Here is a 21408-nt window from a genome sequence, read left to right on the forward strand (position 1 = left end):
TCATGGAGTTTTGGTCGTGAGACGGGTGGGGTCTCAGTAGCCATCTCGGTCCGAGATCAGAAATACGTTTCCGTCCCCTGTGTGTCGTGTTTTGCGGAGTAAACATGGCTCGGTCGCTAGCCATCAGCCGTTATTTCGGAAATGTTTTCCACTCCGGGAGAGTAAGTTTCGATTTAATTTCCCGTTTTTGAAAAATTCATTAAAAAAAAATTATCCATAATTTCGTGTTTTGTTATTTAATACACAATTATTTTTTGTTTTTTGTAAATTAACGGTACCAGTACCGAGATACGTACCGGCTTGTACTGTTTTAATTTTTCGTACCGGCGTCAACACGTGTTAAATTGTTTTTAAACGTTTATTTCGTTATTTTAATTATTAGTGCGTAATTTGTCGCAATATTAGTCGAGATTAAGTGAATAAAGAGTGCATCGCGCTATTTTTATCACGAATGACCTTCATGGATCCGCACGCGTGTGAATTTATCTTCTCGCGGAAATCAGCGTGGCATTTTCTAATGGGGAAATGTCTCTTTTCTATCGAAAATAACGGGACTCGCGCAACCACTGGGTGTCTCATAGAATCCGTTGACGTTTCGAAAAATTACTTGAAATTTAAAAGATTGTGTAATTTAACCGCTTTTAATAAAGAAGGTCCCAGTTTTTCCACGCTTCAAGTACCCACCTATTTAATGGATAGAAAGCGTTCATACTCCCTTTGGAATGTATACGAAGAGCTTCCATACAAAAGTAGAAATTCTTAGGTTTTACCCCCCCCCCCCCCCCCCCCGGAATATACAGAACCCATATGTATCCACCTTGAAATGTGTAAGATGCCTTCACATCCTGAGCGATGTGTAGACAGTTTACATCCCAAGCAAATACCTAGGAGGAACTGCATAGAGAATCATGCATACCCCTTTGAAATGCTAGGAAGCTTCTATCTCCCTAGAAATGTATACTAATAGGCCCCCCTCATAGAAATGCATAGAAGGTCTTGCCTTTATAAACGTGTTTGTAGATGGCTTGCATACGTCTTTGAAATGCATAGGAGCAAAGGCGGGTTTAAGGGCAGGCGCACCCTGGGCCCTGACTTCTGCAGGGTCCTGCAAAACCTAAATTTTACACTTTTTTCTTATTTAAGTGGTCCAATGTTCTCTTCAGTGCACTGGGCCTCAACGAACGGTCTCTATATAGGAAGCTTATCTACTATAAATAGGAGATTACACTTGCCTCCAAAAAATATGTAGTAGGTCGTACTATTTAGAATTTCATAGGAAGCCGATTTGCCTAGAGATGTGTAGAAGATGTATGCGCTTCTTAGAATGTGTAGAAGGCTTGTTTAGCTCAGGCGATATATAGGGGGTTTGTATATCCTGAGCGATGCATAAGACACTTTCGCATACTCTCTTTTCCCCCAAAGCAGAATATCCAGATACAGGGCCGCAACTAAGATGGAACAGGCGGGTCTAGCACCCCGGGCGTTAGACCCGAGGAGGCGCAAATGCACACTTTCCCCGGGTGACTAAGCACCTAGTTGCGGCCCTGTCCAGATACATCCCGCCTGAGATCTTTTGCAGATTTCAAGGTGGTTCCATGTGATGAATGGATGCATCTGAAACGAATATGCCGAAATCTGTGATGTGACTTGCAGAACAATCTTGAAGAATTTCAAGAAAAAGTGTGTCGAAACGCACAATTATGAGAGTTTTTAACAGCAGAACACATTTCCAGTCAGCTGAGGGTTCGTTGCAGAACAATGCAAAACATTCTGCTTTGCCCCCCCCCCCCCCATGTTTGACATTTCTATAACCCTAGAAATATGTAGGAGGCCTATTAATCCCCTAGAAATATGTAGGAGATCTTACCTTTTAGGAATGCATAGGAAATCTTACCACCTAGAAGTTTTCGACTCTAGAAATATGCTGAACACATGTTTACTTCTTGGAATGTGTGAGAGGCATGTGTAGTCAAAGCAATGCATAGAATACTTATATATATATCCTAAGCAATGTATACATGACTTACACCAAAGTGGTTTAAGAGAAAGCGTAGACAATCAGTATTTTAAAAAAAAGAGAGACGCTGAATTAATAGCCAGCTGACGAGAGAGAGGCGAACTAGCATATAGTCATGTCTATATCCATTTTGATTGGACAGTTTACACTTGGGTGAGATTCCCTTCATCATAGAACATGTCTATGGTGTAATTCATTCCTTTCTTGACACGTTCAACTGATGATATTCACCTTGTGTTTTTTTTGTTTTTTTTAAAATAAAAACAATTCACTTTTGATCCATCCTGCATAAATTTTAACATTCTGTTCCGAAGATCGGCATGAAACAAGGTGCTGCTACATCTTGCCATTTGAAGAAATGATAAAAGATAGTAATAATAACGATGAATAAAATCAACATGAAAAAAAAAGGCAGGCCATCACGGCCGGAGTTTATGATGAAGTTCATACCTTTTGGGCTGTTATGGCACATTCCAGGCTTCTTTGAAGCAGACGTTTCGTCCACTACTGTGACATGTAGATGTTGATAGGAGGTGATGGCCCCTGATTGGGTGGGTGGGGATCGGAGTCTTTGAAATTTGAATAAGGGGTTAGAATTCGGAAGAGTTAAAGAAGAGAAAAGAGTTTGGTTAGAAAATCAACTCTTCCGAATATCAACCCCCCCCCCCCCCCCCCAATTAAAATTTGAAGACTCCGATCCTCACCGACCCATTCAGAAACCACCACGTCCCACTTGCTTGATGCGCAATGATGAGGTTGATCCTTCCGCATCTCCAGCAAAAAGCATCAGTGGATAGCCATCATCCACAGAGGTCATTTCGTCTCTTTGCTTGTCAAAAACTGTACTGAAGATGTCCAATGCAGTAGTAGACGAAGCATCTGCTTTAAAGAAGCCTGGAACACAGCGTAACAGCCCGATAGGTATGAGCTTTATCAAAATCAACATGAATAATGCAAAAAACACAAATAAATCGCCTGTTGAGGAATGAGTGAAACAGAACAATGAAATTCAAAGTAAGACTAAACAGAGCGAGCAACCACATGACAAGATAAGAAAAAGTGGTTAGCGAATGAGGAAAAAAAACCCCATGACTGTTAGTTTGCCCCTCTGCCAGTAGTGGTGCTTGTCATCTACCAGTTTTGCCCACTAAAGTGACTACACATATCTTTAACTCAGCTTTGGCTTGCACACACCTAGGTATGTACAGAAGTTTGACTCATCAAAAATGTATCAAAGATCTGGTTATTCTAAGATTTTTTCACGATGAGGTTTTACGTTATCTCAATCAAAATTAAGCCTGGTGAATAAATATATGTTTTCTTACCTTTTGTATTTTACAGGAGAGTTACATGCAACGTGCTGGTCTGTCACGGAAATTGCATTTTACTGTGAAAGGGAAAAGCGCTGCAGCAGGAACAAATGTAATTATTTGAATTTTTTCTTGTTTTTTTTTTTTAAATAGCTGCCGAAAATTTATTCCAACTGACATTGGTGCCAAAACCACGGGGGAGGGGGTGCTAAAATTACTCAAAAGTGCTCGGCACCCCCATCTTGAATTCAACTTTTTTTTTTGGTTCTTTTTTTTATCTTTTAATATTCATCCAAATGCTCACTCATATTAACTCTTCTCGGTTTAATGATGTCCTTCAATAAATCCCCTTATAACTTGATGATAATATTATAGAACTGGTTTTGAAATCGCTACAAGGATAGCTTTTTTTAACATATTAATCAAAGCTACCTTCAATATATTTTCAAACCTCCTTGCTAGAGTTTTTTGTTTACTTTGAGGCATCCAGTAATATAGCCAATATTTTTACACCATGCTCATCTTTCCCTCTAAGTCATTCTAATGGTCATTCACTTGCTTGCGAAAACTCCAGGTGTCTAACTGTCCCTTGCTCTATAGGTCATTCACATGCTTACTCTTTTAAGTGAGGTCTGGGGACCAAAAAAAAACCATTCTGAATTCACATCAGTGTGTTTACCAGTCTAAAAACTGGCAGCTATGAGGTTGTGTGAGCTTCATCATGGACTCTCGTCACGAGGAACCAGGTTTGTGAACCTCACGGATGGCATAGTGGTGATGGTCGGTGGATGAAGTTGGTGAAACTATAAATATATGAAATTTGTGTGTGGTCAGTACTTACATTTTGTCATGTAAAGGTGTAGTAAGAAGATGTTTTTTTTAAATTTGACCCGTAAGGGGGTTCACACGGTTGTAAAGGGAAATCATGCAGAGCCGTAACCGCTGAAGCAAACTATAGATATGAAATTTGGTCAATACTTTCATTGTATCACGTAAGGGTTCAGTAAGAAGTAAGTTTTTTTTTCAATTCAACCCCCTTAGCAGGGGCATATGGGTGGGGGGGGGGTTGAAAGTTACATAGAGAAATCATGAATTTTGTCAGTAGTTTTATTTTGTAATGTAGAGACTCACACAGAACAGAGATTTTTCAAAATTCAACATCTACGCAGTTTCAGTTTCATGCGGAGGGTTAATCAGGGTAATAACACTGAGCCAAAAACTGCGGAAGCTGTAAATGAGAAATTTCGCCAGTATTATATTTCATAATATAAAGACTCACTAAGATGAAATTTCTGAAAATTCAACCCCTAAGGCAGGGCTGTAACTGGGGGGGGGGGGGAAGTAATAGCCCAGAGCGGCAGTGTTAGATGAGAACAAAAAACACCATTATAAAATTATAGAATTTCGAAGTTGTGGGATGGCAAAAATCCTAGTTATGCCCGCAAGGTGTCACGAGGGGGTTCAATGTTATATGGAGGAAATCATCGCTGAAAATTTTTCAGCTTACTAAATCCGCAACAGTGATTATTATGATTTTTTTTTTCTGAGTTGCTTTGTAATTTCATTTGCAGATATCTCATGACTACCCTGTAGTAGATCATAATTATGATGCTGTCGTCGTTGGAGCTGGAGGAGCAGGATTGCGTGCTGCATTCGGTCTGGTCCAAGAAGGTTTCAAGACGGCCTGCTTAACCAAGCTTTTTCCAACAAGATCTCACACGGTTGCCGCTCAAGTGAGTTTATGAGTTTTTTCATTAGTGTCATATAATATAGTTTAAGGTGGGGGTCCTCAAACTGTGTACCTGTAGCCTCTGTCAGGGGTGCAGCAGATCAGTGACCCGGACAAAGGTTTTTCAGAAATATTCTTTGTTAAACAGCTCTGGGGAGCGGACGAAGCTTGCAGATTGAATGTTGAATGGGGGGAAGGGGTGCCGTGGGTGGAAAAAGTTTGAGAACCCCTCTCGTTGAAAGTTTTTTTTCCAGACTAGAATTCACAATGTTATGCTGAAAGATTACAAAAATTTTCCTCCAGTGTCTTCATTGCTGCTCACTGCGCTTTTTCGGAACCCAATAATCATTGCTCCCTTAATCAAATTCTTTATCCGAGGAAACAGGAAAAAGACACTTTGGGCGAGGTCAGGAGAATAAGCTGGTTGGGGAAGTATCAGAGTCTGATGTTTTGACAGGTTTCCTGACACCAGGAGGGACCTGTAAGCCGGCGCATTATCGTGATGGAGCACCCACGACTTGGCCCTCCAAAGATCTGGTTGCTTTGATCTGGCAGCATCTCACCGAATCATGCAGACATTTACAGACTCACAAATCCCTCCTGGTGGCAGATTACCTGTCAAAATGTCACATTCCGATACTTCTACAACCAGCTTGTTTCCCCTGATTACACTCCATGTGACTTTTTCCTTGGATAAAGAAAATAGCCTGGGGGGGGGGGGGGCAACGATTCTCAGGTTCCAAAGAAGTACAGCTAGCAGCAACAAAGGTACTAATGAATGGTGGCAAAAAGGGGGCTTGCAATCCATATTTACATGTGCATGAGCCAGGGGTTGGCAGGTTTTTGATGCTTGGCAGTTTTTGACAGTTTAACCCATTAACTACAAATTTTTGTTTTTTGGAAATTTTTTGTCGGATAAATTATATATATGCACAAAGTTGTAAATGTAAAGCACATAAAATTCCAAAATCCCCAAATGAGGATCGTGGCAGCTAATGGGTTAAACTTTGGTTTATAAACTGTCATGTCAAAAACCCTTCTTCAAAAACCGCAAATATTGCTTTTCAATATAAATATTCCCATTAAAAATACACATATTGATTGCATGTAATGTTTAAAGTCACTATGTTATGCAAAGAATAAATACTCAATATGATTATAAATTATTTTGTACTATATATATATTGTTTTATAAAATATACAATTTGAATAGAGTATAGCATAAAAGCTGAAGGGGAAACTATGGAACTATTTGATATTCTTCAATTCCAAATGATTCTCGATCTTCCAAAATTTCTTCAACTGCTTATATATGTGTATTGATATAAACCATCTTTTGTACTCTTTTCATAACAAAAGAAGTGTGTTTAAAAAGTTCTTTTTTGCCATACATGTAATGTTAATTTCTGTTATTATTAAACTATCTAGATAATCAGTGATACACTTAAAACGATACCTTTATTTTTTCTCAGCCACCTCATTGGGCATTTTGCCTGTTTTGGATTTGTATTTGTTGCATAACATGAGAATATATCTAGCAATCACAATACTAAATTGTAGGACTAAAATGTCCTTTAATTTGGCAGTGCTTGCTTGTATAGGATGCCTAAGAAACTCCTGTAACTTATTCTTAGTGCAAAAGTAAGAATAACTAAGTTTGACTATGATATGGTATATTTACTGGCATGAATAACGCAATGGTTTTCCAGTTGAAGCCATGTTTTAAACAGGCAAAACAATACTTTGGGTATCTAGTCCTGCCAGCTCTGCTTCGATTTAAAATATTCTTTAAAGGGATTTATACAATCTGAGCTAAGAAATTTTTAGATGAGAATAACTGAGTTTAAGTGATGCATTGACAGTTTTTGCGTGAGAATTTTTACTATGGAATAAAGCTTTGGGCATATCAGAAAATTTAAAATATCAAAATAGATATTCTATACTTAGTAATTATATAATTTAAAATGTAAAACCCACTTTAAGCTGCATAAAAGTAAGTTTTTTGTTATTTAACATATCTATCAGGTTAAAAAAAACACTATTTTACAACATCGACAAGAAGTTTTTGACTTTTAACACTAAGTTTCTGAGGTCAAAAACCTAACTTTGTAATCTCCTATCACACACATTTTGAATAAATAGCTCTATTTCACTTAGTAAATTGAACACATTGAAAGACCGGACACACCCCACTTCCCATCTCAAGGAGATATCGAAGCGAGTAAATTGAACACAGGTAATCAGTAGTTTGGATAAAATGAACCATGAAATTATAAATTATCTGTTCTAGACTTTTTGTATGGCAAAAAATTTTAAATTTGAAATATATATATATATTGTTTCAATTATTGTCATAAATTAGTGTTTAGAAATAAAACATTGTAATGTGCAAAAAACAGTAAGTTTCTCATCATGTTATATACCTGTTGTATTCGAAATATTATCCAAAAGCATTCATTTAGGTTTTTGACGGTTTTCAGCAGTTTTTGATGTTTTAAGCCAGTTTTTGATGCTTGTCGTATCAAAAACCCAACCCTGGTATGAAGGGTAGCAAAAATGTGTAACTGCATAGGGTAGTTATGTTGGAGGAAACACCAAATAAACAGGTTCTGTCTGTATTCATTCTTCCGCAATGAAATACGTTCCTAAACTTTTTTTCAACATAGTAGTATTTCATCCTCAGAAACATATGATTGTCAATTTCAGGGAGGAATCAATGCTGCTCTTGGGAATATGGAGCCTGATGACTGGAAATGGCACATGTGAGTTTCATATTTTCATCAATTTTTTTTTCTTTCACGGTGTAAAATGTGTCAAAACACACAGTGTAGTAGATAGTTTATCATTTGCAGCTTGAAAGATGCTATTATCTTGTAAAAATTTCTTTCTTGCAGGTACGATACAGTGAAAGGATCAGATTGGCTTGGGGATCAAGATGCCATCCATTATATGACGAGAGAAGCACCTCATGCTGTAATCGAGGTTAGTCAAACTTACTATACACTTTAGAGATGGATGATGATTTTTTTGCTCGGCTAAGATACGTGAAATCAATAGACTTTCTGGATATTATGCAAAGTGAACAGGAAAAGGTGTTGTTTCTCTCCACCGGTTATCAAACCCAGGCATCTCTTACTATACACTTTGTTTTGCAGAAAACTTTCTTTCTAACCGTGCACAACTCTGGTCTATTGCCACGGGCAATTTACTACCGATTAAGTTGTGCCAGAGAGTATGTACCTAATAGTCTGAGTGTGTATATACTTTTGTGTGTGAATTTTTAGTGGTACTATCTATATTACAAATTCTGAGTGAAGTGTGATGTTTGTGCCGTTCTAGTCCTGTTGCTCTCTGTGGCGAGACTTTTTAACGGGGAGATCAGCTCACATTCATACCCCAAAGTTGAGAACTGCAGACAATGTGAACTTCAGCTGACCACTGTGGCGGTGGTGGGGTTTGAACCTGGATAACTTTTTTTTAGTTTGTAGCTTTTTCCTGTTTCTTTGCCTTGAAAACAGCACCTATTAGTGCCAAAAAACATATGTTGGTGTTCTCAAGTTTATTTGTAGCCAGAAATGTGTTGCACTTTTGTTCTTTTTGCACCGTTCAACTAGATAAGGAAATGTGTTGAATAATTTTTGGGCCACGGGCACGTGCCCTGTTTGTCCTTGTGAGTAAAATGCCACAGATGTTGATATAAATATACGTTTTTGATGATGAATTTGGTCGTTTATACCTGCCATCCCGGTACAAATAGGAAAAATGAATACTTCATTTCTGTGTGGTTTGTGGTTTCGGGAAATCAAGGAAAAAAATTGAAACTTTTTTTTCATTGAATATGTATTACTCATATCGGGAAAATTCACCGCCATGCAATCCATAGACAAATTGGCATGAGTGAGTGAATAGATAAGAAAGTGAAAGGGTAGGTGAGCAAATGAGTGAGTCACTTATACAGTCATTCACTGAATCATTCGATAACTCACCCATTCAATCATTCGATAACTCACTCATTCAATCATTTGATAACTCACCCATTCAATCGTTTGATAACTCACTCACTCTTTTTTGTCATTAATACTGCTACTCACCCATTCACTCGGTCACTCGTAGGGTCATTCATGTGGTTACTCTCTCACTTTGTCATGCATACGGTTGCTGATTCACTCAATCGCTCACTTGGTAACCCAGCTATTCACTGATTCACTTATATCGTAATTTGATTTCTTTTACCCACTCAATCGTTCACTCCCTTGCAAACTCACCCACTCACTGTATCAATCTTGCAATTTCTCATTCACTCTATCACTTACAGACTCACTTCATCACTCATACAGTCACTCTCTTGCTCACTCTGGCACTCATATAGCTACCCACTCAGTCACTCATATGGTTAGTCACTCACTCATTCACTGATTCACTTATACAGTAATTCAATTTCTTGCTTACCTACTCACAAGGTAATTCACTCAATTGCTAACTCACCCACCTATCTATCAATCATGCAGTTACTCATTCACTCGTGTCACTTACTGACTCACTTCATCACTCATAAGATCACTCTCTTGCTCACTCCATGGGTGCCAATGCTTCCGATTTACCCAGAAGCCTTTCAATTTTTCAGCCTTATTGAAATCTTCCAGTCTGAAATCTAATTCTTTTGATTTTTCATATCTTCATAGAAAAATCCCTAAAAGTCCTCAAATCGAGCTTTGTTTGAAAGGAAAATACTCTTCCAGTCCTTGCAATTTCAGGCTGACCCCATTTTCTCAGGAAAAATTTGGGAATCAGGATTTCAAGTAAGAAAAATTGGTAATTGTTGCCAAATACAATGATTAAAGCAAGCAAAGTGGGTAATTATTGCTAAAAAAATCAGGACGGAAAAATGCATCCCGGAAAAACAGGATTCATATATGGTCACGGTGAAATTTTAAAAAAGTCCCCAGTTTTTCCATTTTATTTGTTTGACATGTTTTCTTTGATGCGGAATGTGTCATCAAGGGGTAAACTACAGATTTTTCAAGTATGTGAATTGGCACCTATGTCACTCTGTCATTAATGCAGTTACTCACTTATTAAGTCACTCATACGCTTGCTCACTAGCTTATTTACCAACTCATTCAGTCACTCATCCACTCACAAATTCATTCGGTCGGTTGATCACTCACTCACTGGTGATGAGCTGTTGTTGGGTAACCTACAGTAAATCATGTATTACGTGTTCAGCAGCTCATGATTGTTAGCTGGTTTTCAGGTTGATCGTACAGCTCCGATTTTTTATTGTTAAGGAGTTAGATTTTTTTAAATATTAAACCCATTTCGGTTGCAGCTGGAAAACTATGGGATGCCATTCAGCAGGACGCACGATGGAAAAATCTATCAGAGAGCTTTTGGTGGTCAATCCTACAACTTTGGGAAAGGCGGCCAAGCACATCGCTGCTGTTGCGTAGCTGACAGGACGGGTCATTCTTTGTTGCACACATTATATGGTCAGGTATGATTTAATTTTCTCTCCCATAAGTATGCTCTTCCACCCCCATTACATCAGGGATGTGAATTATCAGAATTAACGTATATTTATGTGCAAATGTATGTTAATTTTGAATAGTTTTAATTGCCGTTTCATCAACAGCAGCGACAAAAGGTAAATATCTTGCAATTTTTATCTTTCAGTCTTTACGTTACGACTGCAACTTCTTCGTGGAATTCTTTGCATTGGACTTGCTTATGGAGAAAGGTGTCTGCAAAGGTGTTATTGCCCTGTGCCTGGAAGATGGATCACTTCATAGGTTCAGGGCGAAGAACACAGTGCTTGCCACTGGGTAAGAAATTCATTTAATCTACTCATTTTCCTTAGTGGCCAATTCTCTCGAGTTTCTTTTCCATTTCCCAAATTTTGATCACGATTGTAAAAAAAAAATCTCTACTTTTAGGGGGGAAAAATCATTCCCAAAGACTTGACCTAAAAAACTGTTGGTTTCATTTTTAATTCCCGAAATGATGTCACAAGCATAATGTGAATTGTCACCATATTGTGTCAAATCACAAAAAAGTATATTAATTTTCAGAGGGGAGAAAAAGACAAAATTCTCACCAGACAGCCAGCATATCAATTAGGCCTTTCAAAATTGATGAGGTGTTGCATCTGCTTTGACCATATGTCCTGTTTCAGGCCCAATGATAATTTTTTTTCCCTGTGATTTGATTTCAGTAGTAATGTGACAAGTAAATAAACCTGCTGGTTGATCGATCCATCTGGCCCCTTCCCCCTCATTCCATCAACTTCCAGGGGGCATTATTGCCTATTGCCACTTTGGGAAACACTGGGCAACTGATCATTTCAATATTGTGCGGATTGTTTTTAATGATACTTCATTGTGACTTGTTGGAATGTTTTCTTTGGTCAAGGGGCTATGGACGAGCTTATTTCTCATGCACGTCAGCTCACACTTCAACTGGTGATGGTAGTGCTTTAGTTAGTAGGGCTGGTTTGCCCTGTGAAGACATGGAATTCGTTCAGTTTCATCCGACCGGTATCTATGGAGCTGGGTGTCTCATCACCGAAGGTTAGTACTGTTTTTTTTAATGTTCTGTATTAGTGGTGGATATTTTTTATTGTTGATTAAAGTAAGTTTATTGGCCGTTTTTAGGATGCAGAGGTGAAGGCGGCTTCCTTGTCAACAGTGAAGGTGAACGGTTCATGGAACGTTACGCCCCCGTCGCCAAAGACTTAGCCTCGCGAGATGTTGTGTCTAGGGCGATGACAATAGAGATTCGAGAGGGCAGAGGTTGTGGTCCAGAAAAAGATCATGTGCACCTTCAGTTACACCATTTACCACCCGAGCAGTTGGCGACCAGATTACCTGGGATATCCGAGACAGCTATGATTTTTGCCGGTGTTGACGTCACCCGTGAACCGATCCCAGTTTTGCCCACTGTGCACTACAACATGGGAGGTATACCGACAAACTACAGGGGCCAGGTTAGTGCCACTTCTACTATGCACAAGGGCTGATTGGATGCTTGGATGATATCCGAAACTTCTAAAGTTGCATTTTATAAAGCTTTGTCTTTATTCACTTCAGGTTATTACGTGTGATGGTGAAAAAGGAGACATCGTTGTTCCAGGTTTATACGCATGTGGTGAAGCAGCTTGTGCTTCTGTGCATGGTGCAAACCGACTTGGTGCCAATTCGCTTCTTGACCTGGTTGTTTTTGGCAGAGCTTGTGCCCATACTATCGCTGAGCTCAATAAGCCCGGTGAGGCCGTCCTTGATCTGAAATCCGTAAGTATCACTTATCATTATACATTTTTTTTTTTGCCACTTATCATGTCAATTATTAGATATTAGTCTTTTAATAGCTGTGCCACCCATGGGGGCCATTTTCTGAAGTTAAGGGGAAGCTACTTATGTCTCTACTTCTGTGCCTCACCCCACAGTGCATGAAATAAGGATGGCAGGGTCATGTCTCTAGTAGTGTGTATTGTATCACACACTTTCCTGGTTTGGGGTTCAATTCCCAGCTTAGTACAGATTACTTTTCTTTCTGAGTTCATCCTCGGCATAATATCCTGATAAAAGTCTTAATTCCTTGAATTATTAGATAGGTTAACATTGACTTTATTTCGAGACTTGAAGAGAATTCAGATGCACACGAGACATTTTACTTCAATTCGATGTCAAAACCTAGTTGTTTTTTTTTTTTGATGCGTGATCAGTCACATTTCTCTTCACACAGGATGATGGTGAGCAATCTGTGGCGAATCTGGACAGAATCAGACATGCTGATGGATCTACACCAACCTCTCACTTGCGATTGAAGATGCAAAAGGTTAGTATACCAGTAAAGGGTGGGGGGGGGGGCGGAAACAAGAATAGACTCTCGTTAATCCAACACGGATCAGGGTGTGCCAAATTACCAAAATCATGATTACTGGAAGCCATTTCAAAAAGCCAATTTAAATTATATAAACTGCTCACAGACATGCAGTGACATGTTTTCCTCTTCTATGCTTGAAGAAAACCTGCATAAAAACACTTAATTGAAAACAGGCTGGACTGGCACACGGCCAGATTATCGAGAGTTTTCTGTGTAACCAAATTTTCTGATTCTCTGACTGGAAAAGGTTTAGCTAACTTTGTATCTGTTGACAGAATATTAAAGAACATATTCTTAAGTATAATTTGTGCTCTCTTGCTTAATTAGCTTTCGCCCCGTTTATGATTTTATATCTCTGTATATAATAACTTAAACAAAAAAAATTCTATTGTGAATATCATGAAATATATTTAGTTTGTTTCCGTGTGTTTATTTATATATTTTTTACCAGACAATGCAAACCCATGCGGCTGTTTTCAGAACTGGTGAAAGTCTTCTTGAAGGTACCAAGAAAATCGCTGAGTGCTTCGAAAATCAGGACAACCTGAAAGTAAGTTGGCTGTTGCTCATTCGTCATGAAGATGGTGCATAATAAAAGTAGTATCACATTTACAAAAAAAGTACAGTCTTAAAAGAAGGCCATCTGCTTCTACCACTTTGAGTCCTGAGCGCTCTTATGGTGCTCTTAGTTTTGTCCTTCGAATGATTTCTTGTCTGCTTCCTACTCATTGGTCAAATATTAATTTGCAAATCGGTATATTTTGAGCTTCTATTTTAGAGCCCAGATTATATGCAAATGCATAAGTGCATATGCAATTGCATATTTTAACACTTTTTATAGTCATTGCATATACATGCATAAAATCACCAAAATTTTAGAATAAGTGCTTTTTTTTTAGAATTTTCTCTACATTTATGGCATTGTACTAATGTTTGTAAAATTTCTATCTTTCCAATCTTCGAATTTAATAATAATTCTTTAATTTTTTCAAGGGAATGCTTTTTACGTTGAGTATTTATTGTTCATTTTAGGCACTTTTAATGCATATTTTTGCTCCTAAATACATACGTTTTTCATTTTATTGTTCATATATTTTAGTTTTTACTGCACATTTTTCTTTTCTAGTAGGTTAGGCTAAGTTCAGTGCTTTTCATATGCATATTTCCTCCCTTCCCCCCCCCCTCCCCCATTTTTGTGCACATTTTCCTTTTTTTTTACATTTTGCTTTTTTATATATTTTTCTTTTTTGTGTGCATGTTTTTCATTTTTAGGGAACTTCAGCAATTTAAAATGCAAATTTTCCAATATACCTATGATGCATATGCTCTTTAGGGCATAAAGAATTTTTAAGGCATATTTTTTTATTTTGTGCATATTTTGGTATTTTTAAATGCATATTTTCATGATTTCTATGGATTTTTTTTCATTCATTGTTCCGTACTTAGATGAATTTGTTTTCATTTCTTGCACACATTTTTGATTTCATAGCATATCTCAAAATTTTTAAATACAGATCAGATTTATCTTTCTTCTTGGAGTATATCTTAGCATTTTTTAGTGCATATTTCAGCATTTTTTTATTGCATATTTTACCTCTTCCTTAGGGCATAATTATAATCCGGGCTCTAAAATCTTTATTAGATGAGTTATCACCATATTTATATATACATACATTTTTTCCCATAATCAGTTTAAAAAAAATCCTATGTTAGAATTTTAATTTTTTGTGCTATATTTGTGACATGCAAACAGGTTCATGATCGTGGCATGGTTTGGAACACTGACTTGGTCGAGACCTTAGAGTTGCAGAACCTATTGCTGAATGCTGTACAGACCATGTACTCAGCCGAACAGAGGAAGGAAAGTCGAGGAGCACATGCGAGGGAGGACTTCAAGGTAAGTTATTATGAACCTTTAACAACCTTTTATTATTATTGTTTGTTTCTCTCAGAACTTTTTTTATACTTGTTCAAATACTTTTGAAATAATATTTTATGCGTTCTGAGATGGCACTGGCAGTAAAATACTGCCATAGTATGTAAAGCTAATATAATTTCATACATGTTATGTACAGCATACCGCAAACGTGATGTGCATATATTGTCCCATGCTTTCTGTGCATACGTTGGCATGACTCTGGAGTTCTGTTAACAAATATGGGGCCCTTACAAAATTGAGAACATAAAGGTCTTTTACCAAATAAATAGCTGGCATAAGGGGCTGGTCTTATTGTGAGAGGCTTGAATTTCTAGGTTTGCACCCTCTGAAATGGCATAGAATTGCTGCGAATCTGAAGATGTGCTACAAACTAGTCCACCAGATGGTTTATCTACCACCGGGAAAACTTTTCTTCATAATCATGGACAGGTGAGCCAACCCACGTAGACATCACTTCCAAATAAGAATACCAACAGTCAGAAAGGATTTTTTTGGTTTTTTTTCACTGGCACAGATGTCACGTTGTGAGAATCTGGAACAGTCTGCCATCAGAACTTGTATGTGCCATCTATGCAAGATTTGCTTCCGCTATTGAAAATTTCAACCTGGTTCTGTATGTAAAGTGCTTGCCCTACTGACTATTTTTATTTTTTATTATCATTTTTATTTTTACTTTTCTGGTGTAAGTGCAGTGCATGCCTTCTGGGGGGGTTGTAAATAAATTCTTATGTTTTTCTAGTACAGATTAACACTAGAAAGACAGGTCAGAGGACTATACCTAGAAAGATGGAAGTGGGGGGGGGGGTCTATGTGGCGCCATAGCTTTTTCCTGTAATTGTTAAACATTCTAATATTTTAAAGCATGGTAAAATATTTTTAAGGTGGAATATAGTTGATAGCTAAAGAATTAAGGATATAGGATCATTTATTTATTTTTTTTATCTTATTAATCTATTTTTCTTATTATTTAGTTTTTAAAGCATTCTGTGCAAACGACCTCTCTTGGTATGCATCAATGTGTAGGGAACTTGGGACTAGAAGATTTTTGTTTTCTCCCCAGTAGGATTTCAGCATTACATCACTTTTTGAAGTCTTGTATAGGATCAAAAAGATGATCTTGCTATATTTTTTCTCGCAGTCGGAAGTATCTGAAAATGATCTTTCCTATGAACAGATGTATAAGCAATAAGTTTTATTGTATAATATTTTGGAATCCTTGTCACCCTATTGACGAGGAAAGTCCCATGATATTTGATATTCTTCCATCCTGCAACAGTTCCTTTGCAACTGATAAATGGAATATTATTGAGCTCTCAGATTTTTATGGAAATCAGTTGACTTTTGGATGTAGTTCTACAGGGTTTTTTTTTGGTTTGAATTTATTGCTTCCAGCACCATTTTATTTGTCATCAGCTGAGGCGCTGTTGGAAATATAATTTCATTTGACTCACACATCTATCATCAAAACTGTTGCTTATTTCACTATGGGGTGATTTTTATTTTTCTCTGAATTCTCATCACCACCACCACCATTGCTTGCTTGTGGGCTTCTCTCACACAAGTTTTGCCAAGTTCTAAAAAAAATTTCCTTTTTGGTAAATCTACATCTTTTTTACCATTTTACAGCAATCATAATCACATCAATGTTTGTACTTTGCAGCAGCAAAAAAAAAAAAATAATAATAATAATAATATAATAATACTAGACGAAATGACTAAAATACTTGACAACTAAATCCAAGACACCTGCTGACCGACATCTGCAGATAAGAATGAAGGTTGGGAAAAAGTCTCATGAATAGGGATTACACCATATTAGATGCACAAAGAGACTATCAGAATTTAGACCTTACAAAATAATTTGTGATAGTGTTGATAGTATTATACGATGAATGTGTTCTAAAATAAATGGGAGGGTCAGTGTAACTCCCTTACAGCTTTCTAGGTATATCGGTTCGTATCTCTGTTAAGAAAGATAATTGGAAAATCTTTGGTGTTCAATAAGAACATAATTCAGGAAAATTCAAGAAATTTTTTAGCTTTTGGTTCATTGTTACTTGAGATACAGAAGCAGAAAGAGCGCACAGGGTCATACAGATAATGTCCGTCTTTCTGTTAGCACATCCATCGATATTGGCTATAACATACAGCTTCTTAAACTAGTCTGAACTACAGATTCTGATATCTTGCAATGTCAGTCCAGTAAAATATAGGATATTATCTTATTCACCATTTTCTTCGTTCTGTAAATGTTCATAGGATCGGATAGATGAATACGATTATTCCAAACCATTAGAGAAGCAGACAAAGAAGCCAGTGAGTGATCATTGGAGAAAGCACACACTGTCATGGATAAGCCCAGATGGCAAGGTAATTTTCTTTTTTTATCTTTTCTTCTTTATTGTTTTCAGATCAAAGCCATAGTGTGAGCTGGGGGCTCCGGAGCAGATTGTCATCCAAGATTTTGGTGTATTTCTTTTGACTTCTAAATAGTCTATCCTGTAATAGTTACTGAACTGTTTCAGATATTTCTGTTTGATGAATGAGAATGTGTCATTCCCATTCCAATTTGATGCTTTTTTTCTCTTATGTTGGGTTAACCTCTTTATGCCCGCACCTTGATTGTGCTTTGAATTCCATTTCGATATTAGGGTATATTGTTGAAATTGCACCAATTACGGATCTTCCAAGAGATTGTTTAAGTACATCAACAGAAAGTAAGACGCTGGATGAGAAGAGTCCTAGACTGGGGACAGCAAAATATGACAACATATTTGAAAAAAAAGTTGAATTGTGTTAGTTTATTCACATTAAACCGTTATCTAAATACTCAATTACTAAAGAATAACTTGCATGAAGATAACAGCATAATGTTGATAATATAATGTGGGAAACAAAAGTACCCATGAGATAATGAAATACACCCAGAAGCGGATTAAGGTTGGTTGATGCCCTGGCCACAGTAGAAAATATTGGGCCCCTTAAATAAGAAAAAAGTGTAAACCTGGTGTTTTGTAGGACCCCTTTAGAAGCTGGTGCTCCCACCGTAAAGTCTGCTTCTGAATACACCAACTTTCAAGAGTTTATTTCTAAACCAGGGGATGTACCCCCCCACCCCCTCCTTCTGATTCTTAATAAGAATTTGCTTCTTAACTATGGATTTGATCTGTAGTTAAGAATCAAGAGGGAATTTTGCTATATATATACCACATTCTTAACTAAGAATCGTTTTTCTTCCGTAGTTAAGAATCGAGGCTACCCACTTCTTAGCTTGATTCTTAGTAAACAATTTTTTTTCTTCCATGTGGGAGAACTTAAATTCTTTCTTTAATAGAAGTTTTTTGTATGATTCATATTTTAAAAAATGAAAAAAAAATTTAACAGGTGCATTTTTATTTCCCAATAAGGAAATCGTTAGACTTTAAGTTATCAAAAAGTTATCTGAAGGTTGTGTGGGAGAGTTGAAAACAGCGTCTATATACAGCACATATATGTTGATAATAGTGATAAAATATTGGATCATTTTGATAAAGTTTGATAAATTTTGCTACATTTATAACATTTACCAGTGATTATGCATAATTCTCATTTTCAATTCATAAATATCATGATCGATGGGTCGTAAATACAACTTTTTTCATATTATGGGAACCTGTAGATTTGAAATTTGTTATTAGTTTAAAACTTTATTAGTTAAAATACTCAAAAAATAGTCGATAGGTGGTGCTGGTACGAGCGACTTCTGTGGAAATATGCAAATCAGACAGGTGTAAGAACTTGCGCTCCTAATCCACAATCAGTTCACCATTGTAAACTATATATGTGGACCTGCTGTACTCTGCCATTGCTGGATTTGTGACTCGCCTGCAATGTGTTATTCCCTGGGGTGGTGGTCATGTGCGACACATACTGTTGTAATGAACGATTTGGAGGCATTCTGTTTGTTATTTGCGTATCTTTTCTTTGACTTGTGCACGTCCATGCCACCTATCGGCTGTTTTTCGAGGTTTTTTCCCTGTCTTAAAAAATTCCAGTGACCTAGTGATACTAACCCTGCAAACCGTTTTTATTTCGGTTGTTTTTCTGGTTTTTATTAATTTTTAAAGTTCCTATGGACTTTTTTGCCCACTCTGTGTATAACATGGCCCCTCTTTATGGAGGGTGGAGGAATCCATCCCAGTGAACGTAGGATGAGTCTTTGATTTGAATCATATCAGATGATTAAGTATGTGTATGTTTGTTTTTTACTGTAACGTGTTAAAAAATATTATGTTTTTATCATTTCTTCTCAACCATTCACATTTGCCTAAATAATCTCCGCCATTTTTTCAGGCTAGCGTCACTTTAAAATTCCTTTTCCTCACCCCATCTTGTCAACAACACATTGTTAATTTTTAGCTGGATGCTGATTGGTCAATGGCAAAATTTCCTAAAAACAATAAATTTTTTGGCCTGTCTATCGTCATGTGACCTTAAGAGTAACTTTTAACAATCACGCCATGGTTACATTCGGAGCTCAATTCTTAACATGATTCTTACGCATGGATGATTGGTTATTAAGAATCATAAAGTGGTACACCCCCCAGAAATAGCTTCTCTAGAATTTTTTCGATGCCAGTCTCTGAGTAGGGTTGTCATGTGCTAAAGCATACAACATCTAGCTGCAAGGCTAAAATATTGTTCAAAGTAAATTCTTTGTGTACTCGAATTAGTGCAGTGTGTACAAAAGGGTTAATGTAAATTTATAAGATGTGTGTAGCATTCTCTAGAGAGAAAAAATTAATACTTTCAAAACTGTCAACAAATACATTTTTTAACCTATATATCAAGAAATCGAATAAATGTTAGTAAAATATAAATATGTTGATGTTTGTTTGTGAGCAAGTTTAGTTTAGCAAGTTTTGTATATGTTTGACATGTGTACTACTCAAACAGTAGCACAATATTTTAAAGCATCCTGAGTATTTCGAAGCTGTCTCAACATCTCCTGGTGTCTTCCAGATGTTCCAAAGTGTGTGCTAAGTTGTTTTTTTTTAATTTTTGTAATTTAAAAGTTTTTGTAGTGAGCAGGGTACAGCTGTCAATCATCATTTGCTCAAATCACAGTGGGAAGTTTCAGTTGAAGCGTTTGGCCAAGAATAATGGTCTATGTTACATTTCTCATCAAAATCTGTTTTTTGACTGAATAACGTTCCATATAACTTTCATTACACATTCCTAAATTAAGTTCCTGCAGAAATCAACAGATGTAGTTGCTATGCACACCTTTGCACAGCTGCAATCCATACGAACAAAGTTTTTCCCTAATTCAGCGATGACTTTTATTGTGTCTCCTTCAAATTAAAAGAAACTGCATAGACTGTTGTTTGGCCGAACAGTTCAGTTATTGAGTCAATAAAATATAGATAAATATAGCCAAATAATGAATGTCCATTTTCCATTGTCAAAAAATAATAAGTGTCGCTTTGCCAATGCTACCTAACAGTACAACAGTTGCATTAACCTATTCTCCTATTTTGCAACAATTTATTCTGCCTAATAATCTGAATTGCTACACTTAATAAAAAGCCAGTATTTATTATAGCTGGAATAAGTTTTTACATAATTTGATATACAGCCGATCAAGAATTTCTGCCATTAATGAAGACATTCCACAATTAATCTTTGTATACTGTGACTAATCCCAGTATAATCACTCCAATCATATTTAGCAAACCTATAAATACTGCATACGTGCACAAAACTAGACTCAAATTGATGATGGGTATTTAGCTGAAACACATTTCTTCGTTCAATAACAGCCACTAAGACCCAGTCAGTTTTTTAAACTTCTCATGTGCGTGAGAATAGCCTTATATCTCTTCTCCACAACCTGTATCACTCCCATCTATTCTAGCACTTTCTTACAAAAGTTCATAGAATACAATAAATTGTGACTTCATTCTCATTGCAGGTGACATTGAAATACCGGCCAGTCATTGACGACACTCTGGACGAGAAGGAATGCAAGAACGTTCCACCAGCGATCCGTGCTTATTAGTTTGATTTTTCTTTTCTTTACCGTGAGATGTAATTAGCTGTGTCTGCACAACATTGGTATGGAAATAGACATACAGTTCAACTGAGCTTAGGTTCATACATTTATGTAATTTTTTTTTTCTGTCTTTATGTTCAACTTGGTTATAACATTGCACCCGATTATTTTTATTTGGACACAACAAAAATGTCATATTCAAGATCTGATTGGGTAAATATCGAGGGTTGTGAATAGTTGTAGAGATGTACAATAATAAATACTTTTGGTTTTTATCACAGATCATATTCTATTTCATTGGTTTTTTTTTGTGAAGCTCTTATAATCTTAATATCACATTACTGTGCAACTGACTTTCACTTTAGCGAATAATCACTTTAACAAGAAGCTATAGAAATATGTATATTACAGGTTAAAAACAGCAAAGCACTATGTGTGTGTGTGTGTGTGTGTGTGTGTGTGTGTAAAAATAAGTGCAGCCAAAATGACTTTATTTGT

The 21408-nt window shown here is 36.8% G+C and overlaps 1 protein-coding gene across 1 annotated transcript; it reads left to right on the forward strand.

The window, feature by feature from the left end:
• The first annotated feature begins 50 nt into the window (after positions 1-50).
• Positions 51-21190, forward strand: SdhA (succinate dehydrogenase, subunit A (flavoprotein)). The gene is made up of 15 exons (XM_089248289.1): positions 51-161; positions 3359-3439; positions 4899-5060; positions 7763-7818; positions 7951-8038; positions 10386-10550; positions 10730-10878; positions 11465-11622; positions 11707-12038; positions 12142-12342; positions 12797-12889; positions 13389-13487; positions 14691-14834; positions 17136-17246; positions 20830-21190. Exons 1-15 carry the CDS (start codon positions 105-107, stop codon positions 20914-20916), a joined length of 1983 nt encoding a protein of 660 aa, XP_089104415.1. The 5' UTR covers positions 51-104; the 3' UTR covers positions 20917-21190.
• Positions 21191-21408: the final 218 nt, after the last annotated feature.

This window comes from Pholcus phalangioides, unplaced genomic scaffold, assembly GCF_987345545.1.
Source record: "Pholcus phalangioides strain wild (caught in Gottingen) unplaced genomic scaffold, Ppha-v1.0 ptg000020l_1, whole genome shotgun sequence".
Classification (NCBI taxonomy): Eukaryota; Metazoa; Arthropoda; class Arachnida; order Araneae; family Pholcidae; genus Pholcus; species Pholcus phalangioides.